This window comes from Canis lupus, chromosome 31 (genome assembly GCF_048164855.1).
Source record: "Canis lupus baileyi chromosome 31, mCanLup2.hap1, whole genome shotgun sequence".
NCBI classification, from domain to species: domain Eukaryota; kingdom Metazoa; phylum Chordata; class Mammalia; order Carnivora; family Canidae; genus Canis; species Canis lupus.
In genome coordinates this window covers 7,682,636-7,708,367 of record NC_132868.1, presented here as the reverse complement: position 1 = coordinate 7,708,367, position 25,732 = coordinate 7,682,636, and the positions used below count along the sequence as shown (strand labels likewise).

General features: G+C 50.5%; 1 protein-coding gene and 1 long non-coding RNA gene across 4 annotated transcripts; one reads left to right on the top strand and one right to left on the bottom strand.

Annotated features, from left to right (window-relative positions):
- Positions 1-256: 256 nt before the first annotated feature.
- On the bottom strand, positions 257-16,576 carry CFAP90 (cilia and flagella associated protein 90). The gene is made up of 3 exons (XM_072807367.1): positions 16,374-16,576; positions 2,339-2,455; positions 257-733 (listed from the first exon to the last, which is right to left on the bottom strand). The coding sequence occupies exons 1-3, from the start codon at positions 16,518-16,520 to the stop codon at positions 554-556; spliced, it is 444 nt and encodes a 147-aa protein (XP_072663468.1). The 5' UTR covers positions 16,521-16,576; the 3' UTR covers positions 257-553.
- A 161-nt stretch (positions 16,577-16,737) lies between these two features.
- On the top strand, positions 16,738-20,444 carry LOC140621930 (uncharacterized). Of its 3 annotated transcripts, none has more exons than XR_012021665.1 (4): positions 16,738-16,983; positions 18,756-19,007; positions 19,219-19,300; positions 19,449-20,444. It is a non-coding gene; the product is annotated as an uncharacterized lncRNA (long non-coding RNA). The 3 variants fall into 3 exon arrangements; XR_012021664.1 differs by lacking the exon at positions 16,738-16,983 and adding an exon at positions 17,399-18,313 and having other exon boundaries at positions 18,405-19,007; XR_012021663.1 differs by lacking the exon at positions 16,738-16,983 and having other exon boundaries at positions 17,399-19,007.
- The last annotated feature ends 5,288 nt before the right edge of the window (positions 20,445-25,732 follow it).

The following is a 25,732-nucleotide window of genomic DNA, read 5'->3' as shown; positions in this document are numbered from 1 at the left end:
CACCCATCCCTACTAGGAGTCCTCAACTATGGACCTATTCTTTATTCTTTATTCTCGGGTGGGGAGGGGGATGTTGTAGTATCTAGAATGGAGTTATTCTAAAAGGCGATTTCATGATATCTCCTCTTGGAGGAAGGAAGACTCAGGCAGCGCTTTGCCAGCAGGCAGTGGTGGTTTCAATGGCTGGTGAGGACACCCCTCCCGGGAGCATCCCCTGGAGTCTGAAGAAACAGTGAACAAAGTCACCAGACCGCTATCAAGTGGGAACAGTTTTCTTTTTATTCAAGTGCTCACAGTGGATCAGTCTCTAGCATCATTTCAGCTGACACGATCACACGTGGAAAGCATCACATGAGATGTTCATCACAGGGTCTTGGGCCAGGGTCTTCCCCACAAGCCCCAGGAGGGGAAAGGAGCTACCGGGCCCATCCCCCCACCCACTGTCAGGTGCAAGCAGCTTCAGGGCTGCTCCCTGGGAGCTGTGAGAGGGGGACGGAAGGCCCAGGCGCAGCCCATCTGTGCTACCCCCACGGTCCAGGCCACCGCGGGGGCGTCAGGCTGGAGAAATGTGCCCAAAGCTGGGCGCCTTGATGCTGGGGATGTCGTTCTTCCTGTAGAAGTCAGCCTTCACGTGGCTGGCACGGCCGTGGTCCCGGTTCAGGGGCTCCACGGGCTGGTGTACGCGCCTCCCGTAGACCGAGGACATGAGCACTCCCACGGGCCGCTGGCGCTCCTGTGTGGGGGTTACAGGGACCCCGGCTCAGCTAACGCCCACGTGGTCACACCACCTACCTGGTGTCCGGGAAGCTGCCTCGACCTGGCTCAGCTGCACACCTGCAACCTGCTCCACTCGGGCTTCTGACGCCAGGGGGACCTCGTAACCTGTGTCACACCTGCCCCGTGTCCTCAGGGCCGCTCAGCGTCCCCAGGTCCTTCACGTCATTCCAAGGAAAGGCGAAGACCCTGGGTGCCAGGTGCCCTCTGACTTCAGGCTGTGTTCTCGGTCCCTCCCTTCCCTCTCCTTGTACGCCTCCTGCCTTCTCTCTTTTCCCAAAAGCACACCTTTCCACCGCCCACCTTGTCCTCTCCCTGCACCCCATATCCCTAGCACCCCCACCTCCCCTGACCACCCCGTCCCCCCAAGCCCCCTCATCTCCCCGGCCCCCTTCCCTCCCCAGCACCGCCCCCCCCATCTCCTTTCACTTTCCCTGTCCCCTTAAGAGGCTTTATTCCTCTGCATTCCACTCCTCACCACCTGGAGTCCGTTCCCTATGTATATGACATTAAGTCGGCTATTTCCTCATAGGAATGTCAGCTCCAAGAGGACAGGGGCTTTGTGGTCACCCCCTCTATGCTCAGCGCACACAGGAGGCGCTCAAACTCTGTGGCTGATACAAGGGTGCAGGCGTGTTCTTATGACAGGGAGGCACTAGCGTCACTGCCCACCGGGAATGGACTCACATAAACTAACACGATAGAAAAAACGTGGTGTCTGTGACTTAAATAGTAACACCTCATAGTTCACCACCTAATTTCCCATCGAAATAAAGTTTCCCTGGAAGTGACGGGGTGGTATTCTTAACAGTAGCAGCCAGGAGCAGGAGTCCACTGACCAAGAAAGAAATCCACCAGAGGCTCCTATGTTCCGATTTCTGTGCTTTGTAGAAAAGATGATGATATTTACCCATCAGCTGGCTCTTAAACATACTGTCCTCGGATCAGACTCTGTGGAGACAGTGTCCCGAGTGCACAAAGGCACAAGGAGGGTCTCAGCGCTAAGAAGATGCACAGCTTCCTCGCACCTGCCACCTGCTGTCATGCTGCCCTCCTCTCCCTGGGAACTGGGAGTTTGGCTCCTCACACACCCATGCAGCGAACCTCAGGCAGAGGCCTCCCTTTCAGAAAATCGTGCAAACATAAAGGAGGAGCTGCCCTGTAGGTGGAGGTCCGGGGAGGCTAGACTTGTGAGTGCGATTCCATCCCTGCTGCCGGGGACCCTGGGAGAACTGAGAGAGCCAGGACTCCGAAGTTAAGCAAAAGGGCGCCTGGGTGGCCCAGTCAGTGAAGCGTCTGCCTTTGGCTCAGGTCATGGTCTCAGGGTCCTGGGATCGAGCCCCGCGTCGGGCTCCCTGCTGGGGGGGGGGAAGGGGGGGAGGGGGGGAGTCTGCTTCTCCCTCGTCCTGCTCATGTGCACACTCTCGGTCTCAGCCCCGGGTGCAGCGAGGGAGAGGAGGGCCACACGCCGGAGTTAGCGCAGAGCACGAGCACGCAGTCGGGTAGATGCACACACACGGCTCTAATCTGTTAGCGCTTTGTCAACAGCCTCTCTTAACATTACCTCCTCGTTCACGTCAAGTCCCAGGCTTTTTGCATGCTCTCTGTCATCTCGGTGCAATTTCTGATTGTAGCCTGGGTTCCTCTTAAAAATGCAGTCGTACAGGGAAATGATTCCCGTCTGGGAATAAAAAGAAAAAGGTGCGGGTTCACTGGACGGCTGAGCCACAGAAGCCCTTGTGCAGCTTGGAAGCCAGGCTGCTCCCCAATGGACAGTGGAGAGGTGAGTATCCGTCTGCACTGAGTGTGTGCTCGGGATGACCACCCCTGAGCCGACCCTCGGCGACCAGAGCAGGTGTCCGGGAGGCCCAGCGAGGCGGGGGCACCTCCATGGCTCCTTTTCTGCACCTGTCACAGATCCCTCCTTGACCCAGGTGGCTCCTCCTGTGCTCTGACTCCACCACTAGCACACAACCTAACAATATTAGTAATCCACTCAGTGTATGTGTTTTCCTCCTGCATTTCCACCTTTCTCATAGTTCTCAGATTTTCTGCAATAAGCTTGTACTGCTTTAAAAAAATTAGCCATAATTGAGCACTGAAACAATATAACCAAAGAGAAGCTAGCCAATAGATGGGCACCTGGTACAAATCCCTCTCTGGGGAGACAGAAATACTTCCTTTAATCGGATGTGGTAACCCTAACGAATGTAATTCATAAGTGCATGGATATATATGACCCATAACATACATACATATATAATATACGCATGTCTATCAGACATAAAAATATGCGCACATACACAGCTGATGTATTAGAAAATTATCCCATTAACAGATTTTATCCGAAATATCTCCATTTTTTCATCCCAAATTTCTCTTGATATAAAATTTATCTGCCTTATCTGGTACCTAATAAAAGGAAAAGAAATCCATGTGTTAGTTCATTGTTAATCTTCATCTGTAGGTCAGGCCTGTCCTCTGTGTTCCTCTGGCCAAGTGCCAGCTGCCTTGAGTCCTCCAGCAGCAAACGCAGACACGACATCTTGCTGGCATTTGGGGGCACAGGGTGTCTAGCCTGTGCTTGCTTGCTTGCTTGTTTTCCAGGGTAATAATGCTAGAACAATTTCCTCCAACTGCAGGACCCAGAGGAAGAAGGTAAACAGTGAAAAGGATGCACGGCATGGGCTTAGTCTGTTGGAAAACATGGACTGCCCGTTCTCACCGACCGCAGGGCTCAGGGTGGCTGGTAGCAATGGAAAAGCCAGAGGGTGCTGTGGCTTCACCCTGACAAATCCCTCATGGGTCGTGTGTCCTATGCAAGACACGCCACTCCTGCTGGGGAAGCCATGAAGATAGCTCAGACACCTGGCCACTCTCCTTGTGCAATTAGTCCTCTAGTAAGGAAAACAAGGCGAGCTTTTAGGATTATTTTAGGTTCCTGAGAATTTCAATGGCAACACACCTGCAGCACTTGTTCACCTGTTTTTCCTAAATTCAGAGTCACTCCAAATGACTTAGAGGCAGGAACTGTGGCTTTAGGGTCTGTGCCCCAGTGCCCATTTAATGAGGTCACCATGCAGAAGTTCCCTGTTGGCATTGTCCTCTGTCACCTGCTGGGCTTCTGCATCTGCTCGTGCATGGTTTTGCCTGGCCTTGGCCTCCATTTGTCCTGAAAGCCAACTGGAATACAGCTCATACACCCAGGGTTATAAAAACAAAAAGGCCCAAATCAGTGGGGTGGGAATACCTTATTCAGTTTTGGTACTGTAAAAATCAACCAGTTATTTGGGAAAACCAATAAACCTGGGCCTTCACGTCGCATTATCGTCAAAAGTAAATTCTGGGTAGATTAGAAACACAAGTGAAAAGAAAATCCATAAGGGACCTCCTACGCATAAAAGCATCAGGGAAAATGTCACAAAGAAAATATCAATCACTTTGGTTATATAAAAAAAATCAGACATTTGATAATCAAAGAAAATTAAGACTACAAAAAAAAAAAAAAAAAACCTGTAGGAAGGATTGTGATATCGCAGCATCTTTAACATACAGTGTGTAGGATGTCCGCAGAGGCTGAGGGCCTTGGCTGGGTGCTTCTAGTCTGGGGATGTTAAGCACACCTTGCAGTAAGCCTTTTGTGGGAAGACACCAAGCCAGAGGGTCCTGCAATGACACAGAGAGGCTCAGTGCACCACCCACTCTGCCAGGACGGTGGGACGGAAATTCTCCAAAGGAGGGGATGCTGGCCTCTGCAAGGGGAAGCCCGCCAGGCAGACCCTTCTTTTCGGGGTGCAGAGTGGAGCTGCTGGCCAGGCCCAGTTGAGGCCAGCAGCTGACTGACTACCCCGTCACCCCCACGCCAGCTCCCTACACACAGGGTCCTCCTCTAGATGTCCCGTTGGCATCAGAATACCTCCTGGCCTGGCTGACCCGGTGAAGTGGGTGTGTTTTGGAGAGAGCAGCTCCAGCAGGAAGGCCATGTGGTGGCGGGTGCTGGACAGTGCCGTCCCCCTGCGTGCCCGTCCCTCTGTGCCCGTTCCGGCCTGAACTTCCCGAGTTGAGTCAGCCCCTGGGGGTCCTGGGCTTGTTCTGGAGACAGATATGAGGAGGGAAGAATGTGCCCCCAAACAGAACGAGCAAGCAATGAGGGAGGCAAGGTTCCTCCTCTTGTCCCTGCGCTGGAGAAGCCCACCCCGGTGCGCAGCTTTACAGGCTACTGCTCTCCCCTCCTCCCGGCCTGGTTCTCTTCAGGTCCCCTAAATACTCCTTCAAAGCAGCAGTAGGGGGCGCCTGGGGGGCTCGACCGATGAAACGTTTGACTCGATTTCAGCTCAGGTCATGATCTCGGGGCCATGGGATCGAGCCCAGCTTGAGCCCCGAGCTCAGGGGAGATTCTCTCTCCCTCTGCTCCTCCCCCTACTCATGCTGTCTCCCTCTGTCTCTAAATAAATAAATAAAATCTTTAAAAAAAGCAGCAGCAGCAGCAGCAGTGCTATGAGAAGCAGTGGTGCCCCTGCCCCAGGGTTAGTTACCTATCTTGCCATATGTCAGAGCAGTGTTTAGGAGGGCTCTCACTGCACCTGCAGGGTGTGAACAGTCTCTATCTCTCTGCTTGGCGGGGTGGATACTTACTACTTCCCAGAGTAAAAACGAATTTTCCTGTCACTGAAAAATAAGTGGGAAAAAAAAATCCCTCACCAGGCTGGCAGCCTCACTTAGCAATGTGACTATCCATTTCCAACACATAATCAGACTGGAAATCTGTCTTTTCCTGAATATTAATTATTAATCTTTCTTCTTTCTTTTTTGTCTTTCATTCCTTCATGGTTTGAAGCAAAACTGCATTAATAAAAACCAATCTGGATTTAGATGCTATCACAAAACAGAGCTTCTGGGTTTACTAGTATTTTGCTATTGAAATCTCTCAAGAGATCTCCTGTCTCACACGTGATGCTGCTTTTTAAACAACAAAGCAAGGGGCACTTGGGTGGCTCGGTGGTTGAAATCTGGCTCAGGGTGTGATCCTGGCGTCCTGGGATCGAGTCCTGCATTGAGCTCCCCGCATGAAGCCTGTTTCTCCCTCTGCCTATGTCTCTGCCTCTCTGTCTCTCATGAATATATCTAAAATAATAAGTAAAAATAAATGAAAAATAATAAACAAAGCAAAACAAGCCCATTTATTTTCTGTCCAGTGATCTCCCTTTGTCCCTTGCATTTTGAGCGTTCAAATGTACTATGGTCATTCTGGCCATAGTGTCGGATCCCTTGCCTTCAGCTCCCCTATGGTGGAGCTGTTACTCCTAACACTGCAAAATAGCTCATCTGGTGGCCTGGGCCGACCCCATGAGTTGAGTGGAGACCTTCACTTTTTTCAACCTCCAAAGCATATGGCTCTAACTATCATACAAGGCAAGCACCCAGCTAGGCTCCGGGACAGAAAAGGGAGTCCCCATCTTGGACATCACAGCATGAGAGTGGAAATAAACTCACTAACCACTCAAGGTAATACCCATGGAGCAACAGAGGTACGCACAAAGTACACTGGCATGGAAGAAGAAGGATCGGCATCTATCCGGGCTCCAGCAGGAAGTCCATGTGGCTAAAGAGGGGCTGCACTGCACCAGTATGGCCAGAGGGCACAGGGAAGTCACCTCCCTGGGTGCTACAGGTTGAATTGCATCCTCCAAAAAATTCATATGTTGAAGTCCTAACCCCTGGGATATCAGGAGGTGATTTAGAAATAAGGATGCTGAAGATGTAATTCAGAGGAGGTTAGAGCAGGGTAGCGTGGGTTCCTAATCCAATAGCACTGGTGTCTTTATTTTAAAAGTTCAGAAACAGACACAGATATGCAGAGAGAGATGTGAAGAGACACAGGGAGAAGATGGCCATCCACAGCCGAAGGACAGCAGCCTGGAGCAGGCCCCTCCTCATAGCCTCCAAGGGAACCAACCCTGCTGACACCTTGACTTCTGGCCTCCAGAACCAGGGGACAACAGACATTTGGTGTTTAGCCCCTGCTCTGTGGTACCTCGTTATGGTGGCCCTAACACACACACACTTGGTAGGGAGCCATCTCTGTCTTTTAAACAATGGAAAGTAAGAATGGACCTAAAGCACTCTGCTTCAGGTAAACTGAGTCAGTAGACCATTCAACCTGGACAACCGGGGTAGACATCACCAATATTCAATTCTGCTCTACTCCTGACTCCACGGAGGATTAATCTCCTCTGCCCCTTCGGGCGAGTGAAGCCAAGTGACCATTTCTAAGCAATGAACTATGAGAGGGGGTGGCACGGGACTCCAGGCAGAAGCCTATGGACTCCTGAAGCTTCCTATGAGGTGTTGGCAGCTGCCATGGTGGTTGCTGAGTGACTCTCATGGCCAGAGCCATCGCTCTGATCCCCGTTAGACATTTAACATGAGAAATAAGCCTTATCTGGGGCATTGAGACTTTGGAGGTTGCTGGTCACTGTAGCGTAACCTCATTTTTCATGCCTAACTCAAGCAGATACATGATGAAGCCCTGGCCTACCGCCTCCAGCCTACAAGGGTGCGTCTCCGGGTTGTGGGCTTCTACTGTGCCCACAGCCCCCTCCCAGGGGTTATACACACTCTCACAAGGGGGTAAGATCTCGAGCAAACTGGGATCTGAGGTCTTTGTTTCCTCCTCTCTTTCAGATCATTCAAATATAAATGTGCTGTCCATTGTCAGTTCAAACTAGAAGGAAAATAATGTTTTTCTCATGGTACTGGGGCATGAGTAATATTATATAATTACCGAACACATCTTCTCTTCCAGAATGAACAAAAGACTGCAATCACCAGGTGCCATGACAATTAGGTGGGGGCCCAGTGACTAGCTCTGGCAAAGAACTGTGGGTGAAACCAACAGGCATCACCTTCTAGGCCTGGTCCATAAAAGCTCTCAATGTCCTGCATGTTCTCTCCCCTTGCTCTTCGGCCAACAAGTTTAAAGGATCCAGTAGAGGACTGCAAGGTCCCAAAGATCCACAGGTCCTGGCAATAGTGGGGCCCCTAAAAAGGAGGAGCCTGATTTTCCGAGTTACTGTGTTAAGAAAGCCAGGCAGGAGAAACACACTTCCAGTATGTCAATAAGGCCAGGGTGTGGTTCTGGCCACAAGCTGCCCTCTGGACAAACGAGACCTGATTTGTAGCATTTGCTCATTTCCACAGCAGAAATACTCTCACCGTGGCTGATTTCAGGCTTCCAACTGAATGCAGAGTTCAGACAAAATGCTGTAATTTGGCTCTTTGTTGTTAGTATGAGCAGGCTCTGACACACCACTAGTGAAGACTCTCTCAGGGCTCAGCGTCTGTTTGTTCCCAGAGCACATCCCAGGCCCCTTGACGGAAACGATAATCAAGCCCCGTCATGGGCTGCGTTCACTTCCTCTCTCCCTGGGCACAGTACTGTTACCTCTCATCTGGAGGCTTCCAGGCACTGTTTGCCTTCCCAGTGTGTGATCTACTTTTAAAAATGAAAATTCTTAAGGTGATCCAAAAAGGGTTTCCTTTGATTCATAGGGGCTTCGTTTTACTTCCCATAAGTCTAGTGCTTCTTTCTCCCCCGGGGGGTCCAGCGATATGCGAAGCTTAATGAGGACATCTTCATTAATTTTAACATCATTCCATTCTTGGAAGGACTGTAGTTTGTCAAGGACATAACGTTAGCTCTTTTATTTTTTTAATTTTTATTTATTTATGATAGTCACAGAGAGAGAGAGAGAGAGAGGCAGAGACACAGGCAGAGCAAGAAGCAGGCTCCATGCACCAGGAGCCTGATGTGGGACTCGATCCCGGGTCTCCAGGATCGCACCCTGGGCCAAAGGCAGGCGCCAAACCGCTGCGCCACCAGGGATCCCACGTTAGCTCTTTTAATAGGACATTACTCAGCTCTTCTCTTTGGTTCTTCCATGGCAAAGCTTCTATTTCTTCTCCTGGTGCATTAAGATCGCAAGCTTTGGAAATTGTTATAACTTTTCCAATGCTCAGAACATTTTATCAGTTTAATAAGAATCATATCACAAGCAGCCTTGTTAAGGCATTATTTGCACTACTTTTAAGGGATCTGCTGTTGGCAGAGGCTGCCCGAAGCCGGAGCCCTGGAACCTGCCGCCTCTACCCTTGAGCTGAAGTGAACACACACCTGCCTTTCATCTCACGTGTGCTTCATCCTGGAGGGGTGTTCTGAGCCCGTGTCACCAAGTGGAGACTCAGAGACACTCAGTCCCACTTCCACTGACACCAGCCCCACACACACCGCTTGCCACCCCATGTTATTCACATCATGGGAGAAAGGGGGAGCCACAGAGCTGAAACTCGGTCAGATAGACCAGGGATGACGCTCTTCCTTTGTGTCACTGTGTCCCTGGAAAGGGCATGATTTTGAAAAAACTGTCTAGGACACAGTGTCATATGAAAAAAAAGCTGCAAACACATTTGTGTAGTTGTGTGATCTGCGTGTAAACAAACATGTTCTTGTAAACAAAGTTAGACACATGCCACTGCAGTCACATGCGCACAGGGGACGGACACGTACCACATGTTCACTCCGGCTGCTGCCATCCACATGGGGGCCTTCTGCCAGAAGGAGGGGTGCATGGCCTCTCCCCTCACCCCTTCCTCCCTCCCTCGGGGTGACCTGCCCCTTACTGAGCTCTACTTGCCCTGGAGGAAGGCATGCCCCCATCTCTTACGCCCACGGCCCTTCAGTTTTCCAAGGGGCAGGTCACCGGACAGGGAAGATGCAGCAGTCCGGATTCGGGAGCAGCACCGTCCCCTCGCACTGTCAGTCCCCGAGGGGCAGAGCAAGGCCAAGGAGAGCCCGGGCAGCAGATAATGCCAAAGGGAACCTCCGTGTAGCCCAAGAGGCTAATTCTGCAGGTCAGTGACTTATTCTGGTTTGAATAAACTTTGCATCCCATTTCTGCCTTCCTCTGTCATCCACCGCAGCCGGGATTTGTGAAGCGCCCACGATGAGATGGGCACTGTTGATGACAATAATCCCTGTCCTCATGAGCTCATACTTTAGTGGGAGAAACAAACACCAAGACCCGTAAGTAAAACATCAAGCGGGTTGACACCAAAACATGCACGGACAGAAAAATGGGTGGGGTGGGAGGGAAGGAAACGTCCGCGGGGGTGGTCACAGTGTCATTCAGCTGGCGCTCATTTCTCTTGGAAGGCATGTGGGTGCCGGAGTCAGCCTCGATTTTAAGACGGAAAGGAGGGGCACCTGGGTGGTCCAGCGGTTGAGGATCTGCCTTTGGCTCAGGTCATGATCCCGGGGTCCCAGGAACGAGGCCCACATCAGGATCCCCACCAGGAGCCTGCCTCTCTGTCTCTGATGAATAAATAAATAAAATAAATAAATAAAATCTTAAAAAAAAAAAAAAAAGAGTGAAAGGAGCACCAGAAGCGGAGCCGACCTCTCTTCCAGCACCCTGAGCAGGGCCTGGGTGTGAGTGGCAGACGTGCTCAGTGCCTACGGCTTACGAGGCTCCATCTGGGAGGGGCTGGGGGGGTGCTCCTACCGAACACCTCCTGTACACCGGGAGTTGGCGCAGGCCCCTCGGAGATCCCCCTCGGCACCTCCGGGCAGTCAACATGCACCTGTTATTTCCAAAGTGCTTGGCTGCCTGCGGTGAAGGGCAATTCACTGGTCAGCTGGGGGGGTAGGGGGGTGGGAAGAAACAGCCCCTGGCTGCTGTGTCTCCACCACACACCCAGAAGGGAAGCGGGTTCATCTCACTAAAGCGAGGTGGGGAGTTCGGAGCTGAGCTCCACTCAAGACAGAGCTACCCCACACTCCAGCTCCCCGTGAGAGGAAGCATATTCTAAAACCACCTAGCAATTTTTTTTTAAGATTGCTCTTAGACTTTGAGAAAGTTAATAAAATCCTTCATAAAAGGGCATTGTCCTTTGACGTAGCCTTTCCATTTCAGCAGCAGAAACGTTGCACAAGGCAGAAGAAGGAAAAAAGTAATTTAAAAACATCATTGGACTCAATCTGCCTTACTGACACTCGAACAAAATTTTATAGGGAAAGCCCACGCTGCTAGAGCCCCCTAGGGAGCAGTGCTGGAGTTGATCACATTTTAGCTGGCAGCTTTCCATGACAAATTTGTCTCAGGATCTGAGGCATTACTGGGGCTTTAAATAAGCGTGCTGCATTGAGAGCCTTAACTTTGGGCTCTCCTGGGGGTGGAGGAGACGTCTTAGATTAGAAGGCACCAGAATGACACTCAGATTACCTGCCTCACCTGTAAATCTCGGGCAGTCAACAAGGGTGCAGGATATAAGTCACCCGCCGGAAACTAACCCTCGGTGAGAGAAAACTCTGATAATCACTAACAAAAGCAAATAGTGATCATAACAGCTCTACTTACATGGGGCTTGCGGCATGTGATGCTTTATATCCATTACTTAGATTAATTCTCATAATTGCTCCATGAAGCTGGTACTGTTCCAAAGTTGGGCAAAGTGACCTGGAGTGTGTGTGACTTGGGCAATCTGCACAGCTAGCAATAGGGAGCCAGTATTTTTACCCAAGCCTCCCTGGCCTGTGTTACTAAGCGATCACTAAATGTGTCAGGCCGTAAGTGACCTGAGAGCTAATCTAGCCATGCTTCTTCTCAGTTTTGAGTAGGGCCTGGATGTACAGTTAACTCGGGGGCAGCTGAGTCCTCCGGCATATTTGCCGTACAAAGTTCATCCTCTTCAGTCCAAATGATGGCACGGTAGAGAATGCTTCTGCAGTCCCCCAGCTGGTTAAAGTAGTTCATAGGATCCCCAGGAGCACCTTATTACCATTGGTGGCTATGCTGCAAATGTACTTTGAAATGCCTTTTGTTTTTCTTGCTGCTTTTACAGCTTTCTTATTTAGGTGTTACTATTTCTGCTACATCAATTTCTCCTGAGTGACACTAAAGGCCCCAGGATTTGAATTTGCCTGTGACCCCAACTATTAACACTATACTGTATTTTTTTTTTCAGAAAGTCTGTTTTGCATTAATTTGTTCTAAGGCCCATTCCTACCTCCCAGGGACAGTAATATATCACAGCAGGGGGTGGCAAACGTTTTCTGTAAAGAGAACGATAGTCACTGTTTAAGGCCTTCACATCTCACGGTTTGCTGCTCAACTACATAACTCTGCGTGGTAGCCATAGATAATACTAAATGAATGAGTATAGGACCATGTTGTAATAAAGCTTTATTAAAACAGGCGATGGGGGGCAGCCCGGGTGGCTCAGTGGTTTAGCACAGCCTTTAGCCCAGGGTGTGCTGGAGAACCGGGGTCGAGTCCCACATCGGGCTCCCTGCATGGAGCCAACTTCTCCCTCCACCTGTGTCTCTGCCTCTCTCTCTCTCTCTCCTCTCTCTCTCTGTCTCTCTGTATCTCATGAATAAATAAATAAAATCTTAAAAAAAATAAAAACAGGCAATGGGCCAGATTTGGCCCAAGGGCCTTTGCATGTGCATCACTGAATTAGAGGGGCATACTTCTTGCCCACTCCTGATTTCCTTCCAAATACAGAGCCGTGGGCACCTCGTACCTCAGGCGTCTCTCTGCACGGTCCCAGATAAGTAGAGCCATATATGAGATTGGTGACTTTAGGAAGAATAAACCGGACCTGCCAGGTTCAACTGTTCTTTCTCTGTTGGCAGTATCTGGCCCACAGGGGGTAGGGGTTCGGCTCTGCTTTTTCTGGGGCCCACAGGTGCAGTGGCTAGGTAGGTCTGCAACCCATTTTTGCCCAGAGTCCTTAGCAGTAACCTGCAACCTGGCTTTTATCTCTGATAAATATGTATCCTGACCTCCATCTGCTTTAATCTTTTATCTTATTTCACAATAGTTTCAAAGCGTACTTAACAGGACTCCTCAAAGATACACATAAAATGATGTATTTGTGAAATTCTTTTTTCATTTTGTCAGGAAGCCATACGAAATTTATGTTCTCTCAATAAAACAGCATGGACCAACTTAAAACATCGGGATTCCCGGCCTTTTGGCTGCTTCTCTCATGCTGTGCAATAATGTTCTGCATGAATCACAAATTGGCAACGATACAGGTCTTGCTTACTTAAATTGTAAAAATTCATTTAATAAATGAGATTATTTCCAGAAAAGTCCTTCCGAAACATATTGCTCATGGGAGGAAACACTCTGGGGTCTGTGGTGGCAGTGAGGTTGGGCACCACTGCTCTAAATCTCTCCAGTATTAATACTGAGTGGATATTCATGCTTAGGAGCACAGCACCCAGGCAGCAAAGACAGGAGAGCTACGAATGTTCTTTCTTCCTTCTGTCCACCTGTCCTTCTGTATTACTCAAAGCCAAACAGAGAGGTGCTAACAGATATGAAGTCCTCCTGGTCAAGGTTCATGTGTTAGCTTGCTCAGGCTGCCAAAACAGAGCACCCAGACTGGGGGGTTTAAACGACAGAAATGTACTGTCTCGCAGTTCTGGTGGCCGGAAGTCTGAGATCAAGGTTCGTTCCAGCCTCCCTCCTTGGCTCAGGGAAGGCCATCTTCTCCCTGTGTGTTCCTGCCGTCTTCAATCTACGCATGTCTGACTCTGGGTCCATAAGGACACTGGTCATACTGGATGAGGGCCCCCCACCCAATGACCCAACTTTGATTTGATTGCCTCTGTAGACTGTCTCCGAGTATGCTCACATTCTGAGGTGCTGAGGATGAGGATTCGAACATGATTATTTCAAGGGGACATAATTCAACCTGTAACAGTTGCTTAACCTAGAAACCACTGCTTTTGTTGGTAAGGCTAAGCTCCGGGACGTTCTCCTACATTTCACGGGGGGCAAGTCCTCCCGTGTGTGCTGACCTGATCTGGATGGGATCCATCTGGGCTCTGGGGGTGGTGGGTTGGGAGGAGAAGAGGAAAAGAAGGATGCATTCTGTGGGAGTCCCTCACACATCATGAGGGAAAGCCCTCCTTCCTCCCAGGCACTTGGCTCACCTATACCCTCGCTGAGCCACTCACTGCAGGCTGAGCATCCTTTTAATAATGATGCCCCGCACCCTGAACCCCAAGACACACTGCAGCAAGACACAGCACAAGGTACATTGGAGACATTTAGTGGAAATGGCTTGACCACAGGAGTAGAAGACTCCTGACAAGTTCTGAATTTGCTTCTTTTCCTTTGGCTTCTCTTCCTGCTTCCACTGCACGGTGCCCTTCACAGACCAGCAGGTTGTCCCCAGGAGGCCTGTGTGCCTGCTGGGGCCAGGCCAGAATCTTTTTTTTTAAATAATAAATTTATTTTTTATTGGTGTTCAATTTGCCAACATACAGAATAACACCCAGTGCTCATCCCGTCAAGTGACCCCTTCAGTGCCCGTCACCCATTCCCCCCACCCCTGCCCTCCTCCCCTTCTACCACCCCTAGTTCGTTTCCCAGAGTCAGGAGTCTTTATGTTCTGTCTCCCTTTCTGATATTTCCTACCCATTTCTTCTCCCTTCCCTTCTATTCCCTTTCACTATTATTTATATTCCCCAAATGAATGAGACCATATAATGTTTGTCCTTCTCCGATTGACTTATTTCACACAGCAGAATACCCTCCAGTTCCATCCATGTTGAAGCAAATAGTGGGTATTTGTCGTTTCTAATGGCTGAGGAATATCCCATTGTATACATAGACCACATCTTCTTTATCTATTCATCTTTCGATGGACACTGAGGCTCCTTCCCAGTTTGGCTATTGTGGACATTGCTGCTAGAAACATTGGGGTGCAGGTGTCCCGGCGTTTCACTGTATCTGTATCTTTGGGGTAAATCCCCAGCAGTGCAATTGCTGGGTCATAGGGCAGGTCTATTTTTAACTCTTTGAGGAACCTCCACACAGTTTTCCAGAGTGGCTGCACCAGTTCACATTCCCACCAACAGTGTAAGAGGGTTCCCTTTTCTCCGCATCCTCTCCAACATTTGTGGTTTCCTGCCTTGTTAATTTTCCCCATTCTCACTGGTGTGAGGTGGGATCTCATTGTGGTTTTGATTTGTATTTCCCTGATGGCAAGTGATGCGGAGCATTTTCTCATATGCGTGTTGGCCATGTCTATGTCTTCCTCTGTGAGATTTCTGTTCATGTCTTTTGCCCATTTCATGATTGGATTGTTTGTTTCTTTGGTGTTGAGTTTAATAAGTTCTTTATAGATCTTGGAAACTAGCCCTTTATCTGATACGTCATTTGCAAATATCTTCTCCCATTCTGTAGGTTGTCTTTGAGTTTTGTTGACTGTATCCTTTGCTGTGCAAAAGCTTCTTATCTTGATGAAGTCCCAATAGTTCATTTTTGCTTTTGTTTCTTTTGCCTTCGTGGATGTATCTTGCAAGAAGTTACTGTCTAATGCAGGCTCCCTGCCCTGCTCTCCCTGCAGGCGGCTGTCCAGATCTGCCCATGGTTATCTTCATTTTGCAGGAGGGCTCTCCAAGGGTTTCTGTACCCTGGACTTTCTGGGCACAGTCGCTGCGGTGAGGGACTAGCCAGTGTGGTGCTCCTGAGACCCTCCTTCAGATCCAGGGCAGAGGGGTCACCTTGCTGCTCCTGGTGGTGGTACTTGAAGCCCAGTGGCTCCCAATACCTTCCCCTAAGAGCACATGACCCTAGCCCCCCCCCCCAAATAGCTCGCAACACGGGGTGAGCATTGTCTCACCCCACCCTACCTTGTAGGCCCTAACCCCAGGGCCCCATCCCAGGTGAGCATACCCCCCACCCAAACACACACACACACACACACACACACACACACACACACGGCTCAGCCCCTGCCCATCCTCTAGCGAGGCGGGAGGTCCACCTTACTCTTATGGTCCTGGTAACTGTACTCTTTGGGGTCCAGGCATCCCAGAGAAAGGCTGCTCACCCACTTTGCTTCCTCCTGTGACCCTGATGCCCCCTTAGTCTGTCTCCTGGGGTCCTACTCCAGTGCCTTCACAGGCTGTGCAGCCCTGCTTTTGTCCCCACCCTCCACTCCCACCCTTTCGGGTTTGTTGTTGTTGTTGTTGTTGTTTTTAAGATTTTATTTATTCATTCATGAGAGACAGAGAGAGGCAGAGACAGGCAGAGGAGAAGCAGGCTCCATGCAGGGATCCCGATGTGGGACTCGATTCTGGGACTCCAGGATCAAGCTGGAGGCAGATGCTTAACTGCTGAGCCACCCAGGTGTCCCCACCCCACCCCTTTGAAGCCCCATCTCCAGAGTCCGACCCCAGAGTTGCTTACCAGTCCCTGGGATGCCCAAAAGTGTAGCCCTGGGCTGCAGCTCCCCTCACCCAACCTCCCCTGCCCTTCTCCCTAGACTTGGTCCTCGGGAGCGAGGCCTCCAATGGATCCCCAGCAGAACTCCAACCCAGACCCACAACCGCGCAGGGCTGCCTCGACCCTATCCCTCCTCTCCTCAGCCTCCGTCTTAGCTCCGCACCCCCGCTCCCATCCCCCCTCCCCACCCCCGCCCACTCACCCCCTCCCGGTCCTGCAGCCCCGGCCCCCCGCCTCCTGCCCGCCCCTGCGCCCCGCTCCCCCGCGCAGCCCCGCCCCAGCACGGCTCACCCGGCCCCGGCGGTGGTAGTAGCTGTGCTCCGTGGGGTCCAGGCGCCGCGGCGGCACGTAGCTGAAGGCGGACAGCGCCGAGAGGGGCAGCGGCCGGGGCCGGCCCCGCAGCGTGTCGGCGGTGATCTCCTCGTAGTCGTCCTCCATGCCTCCCGGCGCAGCCCGCCCCGGCCCTGCAGCCGCCCGCCGCCCGCGTTCCGCGTCGCCTGGAGACCGGGGGGCGCGACGCCTGGGCCGCGGGGGGCGGGGCCGGGCCGGGGGGCGGGGCTGGGGGCGGACCCCCTCCCGCGGCCCCTCCTCCCCCACCTCCCCCCTCCCCCCTCCCTCCCTCCCTCCCGGCCCCCGGAGCCCCCGCTGCGGAAGGTTCCCGCGGGCGGAGATGCGGCGGGACGAGCACCTCCCACCCTGCCGACCCCCCCGCGGCGGCCGCTCGGGACCGCGCTCCTACCTGCGCGGCGCGGAGGTGCGTCCTGCAGCCGGGGCTCGTCCGTGGGGCTCGCGGTCCGCGGGGAAGGGGAGCGGCGCCTGGCGGGCCCGGAGCAGCGCCGCGCGGGGGGAACGCAGCGGAGCCACACACGGAGCTTGACTTTCCGGTAACCACACCGAAAAGGTAAAAAGACGCAGGTGAAGCCCATGGTAATGGTATTCATTCTACTCAGTCTGTCCGGAACATTATCATGTGTTAGTAGCCACAGTGCAAGGGCAGGTGGCCGCATGCGGCTGGCAGGTCAGGCCGCGGAGGTGTAAAGCGCCCAGGAACTCTCAGGGTGTCCGCGGCTCCGCCTGGGGCCCCGGCGCCCCTCGGGTCATCCTCTCTAGGTCGGAGTGCGGCTCAGCAGGCCTGCTCCCCTGACCGGAAAGTTCATGGAGCGGAGGTGCCTCTCCAACCTCCTGTTACCTCTTTACAGGTGATGAGGCCTATGAGGCTTTGATTTTTTTTTTTTTTCATTTATTTATGATAGTCACAGAGAGAGAGAGAGAGAGAGAGAGAGAGAGAGAGAAGCAGGCTCCATGCACCGGGAGCCCGATGTGGGATTCGATCCCGGGTCTCTGGGATCGCGCCCTGGGCCAGAGGCAGGCGCCAAACCGCTGCGCCACCCAGGGATCCCGGCCCTCAGGCTTTGAAAATCTTCCTTAGGTACTTCGGTATCGCGGTGTGGAAAGTGGAAGTAGCTGACACCAATTAGCTTGAGAAGGCAGCTAAAACTGACACTGAAATAATTTGATCATGAAATCCTGTCCCACATTCTAGGGATGTGAATCTGTTACTTGTCTCCGTAGGTGACATTTAATTATGGGCTAAGGTGACATTTAATTATGGGCTACACTGGGAGCTCTGGAGGGCAAGGCGACACGCATACATCTGTTCCTTCTTTGATGGCTCAAGTAGGTCCTCAGCAAATATTTGGTGACTAAATAAACGGATGCAGTCACCACAGCTTGGTTCCCTCTAAAGGTACAACTAGGACAAGGGCTTGAGTGCTCTGGTCTTATTTGGGAGATAATCCCAGGGAGCATGAATGAAGGACCAGAGGAGCGAAAGGAGCAGGAGAGGAGGTATAAGGATGAGTTATCAAGGTCATGGCAGAGGACAGCTGGAGCGCTGCCATGCCCAGAACTTTCTGGGCAGCATGAAGTGGACTCTCAGAATTGCCTGCCAGACAGACCTGGAGGTGCCTTTTTTATCCCTGGTCTGCAGTCCTCCTGGGTTGACACCTGCTCTTGGATCTTTTACTCCTGACCATGTATGACCCCTGCCCGGGGCTATACGGGCTCCCCTGCAGACATCTCAGGACCAGAGAAACTCTGGGTTTCACAGCAGAGGGCATAGGGCATCTACTGAGTGGTGCTGCTGTTTCAGGAGGTGAGTGGTAGCCTCGAGGAAGGCTGCCATCCCCGAGGCTGCAAGGACAGGGACCTAAAGGAGGAGAAGATAATAGGTAAGACATGCTTTGCCCGTTTCCGTTATCTAGAGGACCAGATTCCTTTAAAAACTTTTTTCCTCCTGTATGATCCTATTATGTATTCCAGGTATGAGTGAAACCCGAAGTCAGAGTCTAATTTGTGTAGTCCTTCATGTCTGTAACTTGTACTTAGAAAGTTCTATGCAGGAAGGAAAGGGAAAAGAATGAACAGTTAACTCTCAAAGGAAGTGAATTGATCGCGCAAGCACGCACACACCGCCTGTGAGTTAACCGTCCAGGGTGCAAGTGACAACCTCAGCCTCAGTCCGTCTCGCGGGGCCAGTGCAGCAGCATGGGGTTGTTGCTGACTTTGGGGGGATCATGTTGCCCCACTCCGGCCCAGGCTGACTGCCACTGTCTCGTGACGGTCCACGCAGCCTGCGGTGCTCACCCGGCAGAACCTCTGCTACCTCTGCAGGAACGGGAGCCAAGTACTTGCGGGGCGGCCTCTACTGCATAAACACGGCTGCTCTCGGGAGTGTGGGAGGTCCTGAGTTCACATTGCAGCTGGAACCCTGTGCCATTTCTCCTGACATCTGGACAGACGTGAGCATGGGGAGGCCCAGCAGGAAGTGCTCTTTATTGACGTCAGGCAGGGAAGGAGAAATCACAGAAGAAGCCGCCGTGTCCCAGTTAGCATGTCACATAATATGCAGCAGTGGCTTCAGTGGTATGTAATGTTTATCAGGACCTCTCAGAAACCAAACCCTTCAAGGTTTCAGGCCAGAAAGGAGCCTCTAGGTCTTTGTGCTGATGAGAGAGTGGCGATGTGGCAGGGTTCTGTGCAGTGCAGGGGACACAGCCAGTGGGGGCGCCTGCAGGAGGGTGTGGAAGCTCTTGGGAGAGACGGGGCCTGTCTGATGGGAGGGTTTTCTTTGTAGGGCTTCGAGACCATCCAGAGATGCAGCCAGGGCCCTACTAAGCACAAAGCCTCATACTGCATGTGGAGGTTTCAAAACAAGGGTAAAAAAAAAAAAAAAATAAATATAAATAAAATAAAACAGGGTTAATATCTCCATTTTGAATATGAAAACTTTTACAATTATTTTGTCTTTAAATGTCAATGTAAACTCACTTAAGTGGCTCTACATAATTGGGCTTTAATTCACAGGCTTTAAAACATCAGAAAACTGACTTGGATTGAGTGCTCCTCCACATTTGGCAGGCTGAGAGTACAAGGGACATAAAAACACCACATTCGACACCAGCTAGGAGGAGAGTGCATCAGACTTCAGGGGGCATTTTGACGTCCAGGGCTATGAAAGGATGCTCTCACAAGCCCAGATAGCTGCCTGCACGGGTTTCCAAAACCCGCACCAGTGCTGTCTGATGGTGACAGCAGCAGTGTGGCTCTGGGCGTGGAATGGGGCACTGCTGTCTTCCAAACCATCGTAACCAGATCATGAGCATGCTGGTGGGCCATGGTGGGACTGGACAAGCCTTTACCTTCCTGGACACCTCTTCCCTGGTAATGACATGATCAATGTCAGTGGATTTAGAGAGCATGTCTGTCATAAAGATTTTCCTGTAGGCTGGCTCATTAAATTGAAGGGGGTCCCTGTGGTCACTTTCAACATCAAACTTATGAATCAACATATAAATGTAAATTTCATTTTGGTTTGTTCACCTTGTTTTTCTTTAAAGTTTTTATTTAAATTCCAGTTAGTTAATATATAGTGTAATATTGGCTTCAGGAGTAGAATTTAGTGATTCGTCACTTCCATATAACAGCCAATGCTCATCTCAAGTACCCTGCTTAAGGCCCATCACCCATCTAGCCCATCCCCCGCACACCTACATCCCTTAATTCTCAGTTTGTCCTCTATAGCTAAGAGTCTGATTTATGGTTTGCCTCTTTTTCCCCCCATGTTCATCTGTTTTGTTTCTGAAATTCTACATATAAGTGAAATCATATGGTATTTGTCTTTCTCAGACTAACATATTTCGCTTAGCATAAAACACTCTACTCATTGACATCATTGCAAATAGCAAGATTTCATTCTTTTTTATGGCCAAGTAATATCTCATTGTGTGTTTGTGTGTGTGTGTACATGCGTATACATCTTCTTTATCCATGGACGTTTGGACTCCTTCCATACATAATTTGGCTCTTGTAGATAATGTTGGTATTTACATCGGGATGCCTGTATCCCTTTGATTTAGTATTTTTGTATCCTTTGGGTAAATACCTAGTAATGCAATTGCTGGATTATAGGGTAGTTTGATTTTTAATTTTGAGGAACCTCCATATTGTTCTCCAGAGTGGCTGCACCAGTTTGCCTTTCCACCAAAAATGCAAGAGAATTCCCTTTTCTCAGTATCCTCATCAACATCTGTTGTTTCCTGTCCTGTTAATTTTAGCCATTCTGATTGGTGTGAGGTCCCATGTCATCATGTTTTGATTTGTCTTTCTCTGATGATATATGATGTTGAGCATCTTTTCATGTATCTGTTGGCCATCTGGATGTCTTCTTTGGAGAAATGGCCATGACTTATGCCCATTTCTTAACCAGATGATTTATTTTGGGGTTGTTGAGTTTGATAAGTTCTTTATAGATTTTGGATACTTTATCAGATATGTCATTTAAAAATACCCTCTTCCATTCTGAAGATATTTAGTTTTAGTGTACTGTTTTGTTGATTGTCTCCTTCCCCATGCAGAAGCTTTTCATCTTGATGAAGTCCCAATAGTTTATTTTCACTTTGTTGATTTTGAAATAAAAATGATGTGATTTTATATGATGCCTAAAATGAACATTTTCTGATACAGCTCTAGCAATGAGTAGCACCACCCTCCAGGAACCAGGTTCTAAAGAGAGGGTTGCCCCCAGGTCTGAGACCGGAAATGGTAACAGGAGCCTGGGGCATTGTGTTGGGCCAAGAAATTTCCAAAAACTAATGTGTCAAGTCAAAAAGACACAGGGGCCAACCTAAAGGGTATCTCATTGGTCTACGAGGAAACAATTTAAGTATCAAAAAGGTGACTGCAATACACTGAAACGTATCAATATATATATATACATATATTTCATGAGCGGGTAACTTTCTAAGACAGAAAACACCTGTCCAGACCACTAACATTTTATTCAAAAAATTGATACAAGGAAGTAACATTTTGCTTCTCATATATTTTTTTTTCTGTATAAACCTTAGTTTAGGGCATGTAAATAGTTGATGAGAGAAATTTCTTCTTTACAGATGAATACAAGCTAATAAAGATAAAAGTGATGACAGAATTAGGAAATCTTTTTTTTTCCCCCAAACACCTACTGGGATAATGGATCTAGGCAGCCATCACCCAGAGGGGGTAAAACCAGGGAGTGAAAGGCTGATGGTGAACTATGTAAGTAGTGTTCGGTCAGGCTGGTAATTCAGGAAGCCCCTGATCAGTTTTAGTAACTATTGCTAAAGGGACAGCGGGACATGATGGTATGACACAGAGCAAATGCACCACTTCTGAAGCAGGCGTCCTTGACGACAAATCTTAAGCAGAATCTAACCAAACCTGTGGATCGAACTTTTAATTTAATAGGAAATACAACAATTGGAGGAATAAGGTAGCTAACGCCAAATCGAGAGTATGGGACGTTTCACAGGGCAAGTCCTCTAACTTCTCTAATAAAATAATGATGTGACTAGATGAGCGAGGGGGCAGTTGTAGATGTGAGACTTAAAGCTTAGTGCTAGAACATCCAAATGTAATATGTGACCTTTGGAGCCTGATTCAAACAAGCCAACAGTTAAAAATGATCTTTGAGACCGCAGAGGAAATTTAGAATATAGACCAGGTATTTAGTGGTTGTAGAGAATAATTATTAGTTTTGCTGTAATAATGGTAGAATAGTTAGATTAAAAAAAAATGTTTGTTGGGGTGCCTGGGTGGCTCAGTGGCTGAGCGTCTGCCTTCGGCTCAGGGCGTGATCCTGGGGTCCTGGGATCAAGTCCCGCATCAGGCTCCCTGCAGGGAGCCTGCTTCTCCCTCTGCCTGTGTCTCTGCCTCTCTCATGAATAAATAAATAAAATCTTTAAAAAGCAAAACTGAACACAAAATACTGAAGTATTTAGGATAAAAGTAGATGATAGCTTAGATTTCTCTACAAACTTTCCAATAAAAAAAGGAAAAGAAAGGGAATGAACAGATGAAACATAATTGGAAAATTCTGCTAATTTTTCATGCTGAATGAAAGGACTCACATGGATTCATTACGCAGTTCTGTCTCGAGACGTTTTTTGTGTGTGTTCAAAGTTTTCCATAAAAAAAAAGTTAAAAACGTTGTGCCCAAGATTGCGAATCCAAGAAACCACCAAGGAGCCGACACCGATGCAAACACACGAGGGTTTATTTACAAGCTCGGGCTTGGGTCCAAGTGCACCCGACACAGCAGAGCAGGGACTTGGACCCCGAGACTAAGAGGCGCAGCAGCTTTATAGGGGCCAGTGGCCCATGGGATACGCAGAGAGTTGCACAGTCATGTTGGTCCACAGGCAGGTGGCCGATTGAATTACACCTTACCCTATAGGATCCCCTTGAGCTGGCCTATTACTTTGGTCAGAATCGGCGCGCAGTTGTGGCGGGCACAAGGCGGGGTTACATTGTTATGAGCCGATTTCCGATTAGGGTGTGTCCAGCGGCTCGACTAGGGTGCGGCAGCGCCTTAAGCAATAAGCAGGTCATGTGGGGGTGATACAGGAGGTGGCGGGTGTAGCACAAAATGGAGTTAGTCCTGCTCTGCTTGTCCAGGGGTAGGGGATTTTTGTTAAATTTCCTGGGTCCCACAAAAAACAGTAGAGTCATTAAGAGATACTGTTTCTTGCAATCAGAACCCAAAATATCACAGAGTATGCACCAGATGCTGGGGACCCTGGGATGGTGCGAAGTTGAGGTGAGGGAGACAGCACCCCAGGAGAACCAAACAGGAAGGGTGGCCAGGGTGATCAGAGGGCTGGGGTAAAGCTGAATGAAGCTGGGTTGCGTGTAGAAGGGCTAAACATCAGGCCTGGCCTGAGAAGCGGACCTGGTGTCCTCGAAGGTAAGGTAAATGTGGGGTGTTGTGTCCAACCCCCTCCCTGCTGAAGCTCTGCGTCGGGGTGGAAATGGAGGCGACTTCTGTGTCAGAATCACCTATGTGGCTCAGATCCTGCAGGCGATAGAGGAATGTTCCATTCCTATTGATTCGGTTTCAAATAGCAAAGATTTTACAGGGAGGATTCTCAGCACCATGTCCTTGGTGCTAATTAACAAAAGCAGCTGCCACAGGTTCACCAGGTGAAGGCCCAGGAGGCTTCCCCAAGTGCGCCCTTGCCGCCAGGTGACACGGGCACCACCACCCAGAGCCCACGGGTCTCTCCGAGCATTTACTACTTTCCAAGCATCCTGGCCAAACAGTATCCAAGGTGCCCATTTCATTATCCTGCGCGAAGCAGTTAGACTCCCAAGGGCGCGTGCATGCTCCCAGTTTGGGGACATCTCAGCGTTGGGGGGCTAATTCACCGGGCTCGCCGGCACGGAGCCCGGAGGCCCTCGCTGCCCTTGGACACAGTCTTCAGGTGGGTGCAACGCCCAGAGAGGAACGGAGGGGCTCCCTGCCTTCCCAGAATCCTGTCAGACACGCTGAGTTCTGCTGCTTCCACCCAGCGGGCGTTCACCAGCTGTCCAGACACACCTGGCCGCAGGGCACGGGCAGGTCGGGCCCTGGTCTCCCAGAAGTACCCCCCCCCCCCCCCCCCCCCCCCCCCCCGGCAGGCGCCTCCTGCCCCAGCGGCCTGTTTACCCTTCATGCCTGGGCGGGCCTTGTTCAGGCAAAATGCCTTCCTTCTTTGGACGAAGGGAAGGGAAGGCGCCCGTTTGCTTCTGGCAGAACAGTCAGCGGTGCTCCCGCAGCTCCTGCCCCCCGCCCCCCCCAGGCGCCCGGCCCATCCTCTGGCCTCCGGAACTCTTCCCTCTGCAGGCGGCAACCCTGGGCGCGTCCGGAGCTCTGCTGCCCCCTGGAGGCCGGCCTGAGGAATGTCATCGTGTGCGGCTGGCGTCCTGTCTGCAAGTCCAACTCATTTTCCCCATTTTTTCTTTCTGTCTCCTTCCTTTCCTTTTTCCTTTCTTTTAAAATTTTCTTTGCTTTTACTTTTGGAAAGCTACAGCAAGGTATTTAAAGAGATCATCGATGTATGGTTAACAAGAGCTAGGAGACTGGATATGTCCTTCCAAGAATAGCATCACTTTGGCTTGTATGGGTCAACATTTCAAGTCAGAGGCCCGAGGGCTGAGTTGATGAGGACTGAGCTTTATCATTTTACAGCGTTCATCAAATTCACTCCAATTGGTGAAGCCAGAGACCTTGTATGTATTAGGCCAAATGATCCTTATGGCATACTTGCTCATTTTCAGGATTAAAATTTGCTTAAAACAGAAGTGGCAGTCAGACTGGCATCCTATGGTGAGGCTGCCCTGTTTTGTGCTGCATGCTCTTTGGTCAGGCCGTGCCTGAAATGCTCTCACCGCACACTCACCGGCCTTCGTCTAACCTTGGGCTCACAAGGCTTTCCAGGAACGCTGCTCTCCCTCTCCGGCAGGCCTGGAGGGTCCTGCATTCTGAGTCTTGCACACCCTCCGGGAGCCGGCTGGGTTGTCACTGTCATCATCTGCTCCTGGATCTGCCTCATTTGATCCTAGCCCCTCCAGGCTGGGCCCTTTCCTGCTGCCCTCTGCAGTTGCAGCATTCAGGCCCCCGCCCAGGCATTGGTGTCATCAGAGTGTTTTAAAGTCTGCCAAGCCGACGACGGGTAGGGGAGAGCCAAGGAGACAGAGGCCCACCAGATGATGGTCTGAATACGGGGGCGGGGGTCTGATTCCCATGAGAGGATGAGGGAGAAAAGGTCCCGACAGGGGGAGAATTCACAGAAACAGGAAAGGTGGAGGGAGAGCACTCTGGGCCGTACTTTCTTCTTGTAGCATTTGGAGCAGTCATCGCCTGTGTGTGTGGCTGTTTGTCAGGTCTTTCCTTGCTTTTCTCACGCCTCAGGCTGTTCCCCCACCTGCCCAGGGATGAGCGAGTCACATCCCTGGAGGCAAGGGAGGGAGCCGCAAGGTCACAGGGGCACAGGGCCCACAGCCTCTGGGCACCTCTCCCTACCCCACCCCAGTTTGCCTGTCATCTATCCTCTGCAATCAGAGCCATGCCCTTCACTAGCTAACAGGCTGTCAGCTTACTCTGCTCTGGGTGCTTTCCCAAGTGTTTTATGTATTTTAACTAATTCTCATTTCAACCTGTTATGGGTTGAATGGTGTCCCCCCCACCAAAAAGCTAATCCCCAATACCTGTGACTATGACCTTATTTGGACGTAAGGTTTTCGCAGATCAATCAAGTTAAGATGAGGTCATTGGGGTGGGCCCCAATCCA

What these genes read in the sequence shown, in the direction of transcription:
- CFAP90 (XM_072807367.1), bottom strand. Translation starts at nt 16,520, where the DNA reads ATGGAGGACGACTACGAGGAGATCACCGCCGACACGCTGCGGGGCCGG. An exon ending in ACTACCACCGCCGGGGCCGG is followed by an intron (nt 2,456 to 16,373) that starts GTGAGCCGTGCT and finishes TTTTATTCCCAG; the next exon opens with ACGGGAATCATTTCCCTGTA. An exon ending in GACTTGACGTGAACGAGGAG is followed by an intron (nt 734 to 2,338) that starts GTAATGTTAAGA and finishes ACCCCCACACAG; the next exon opens with GAGCGCCAGCGGCCCGTGGG.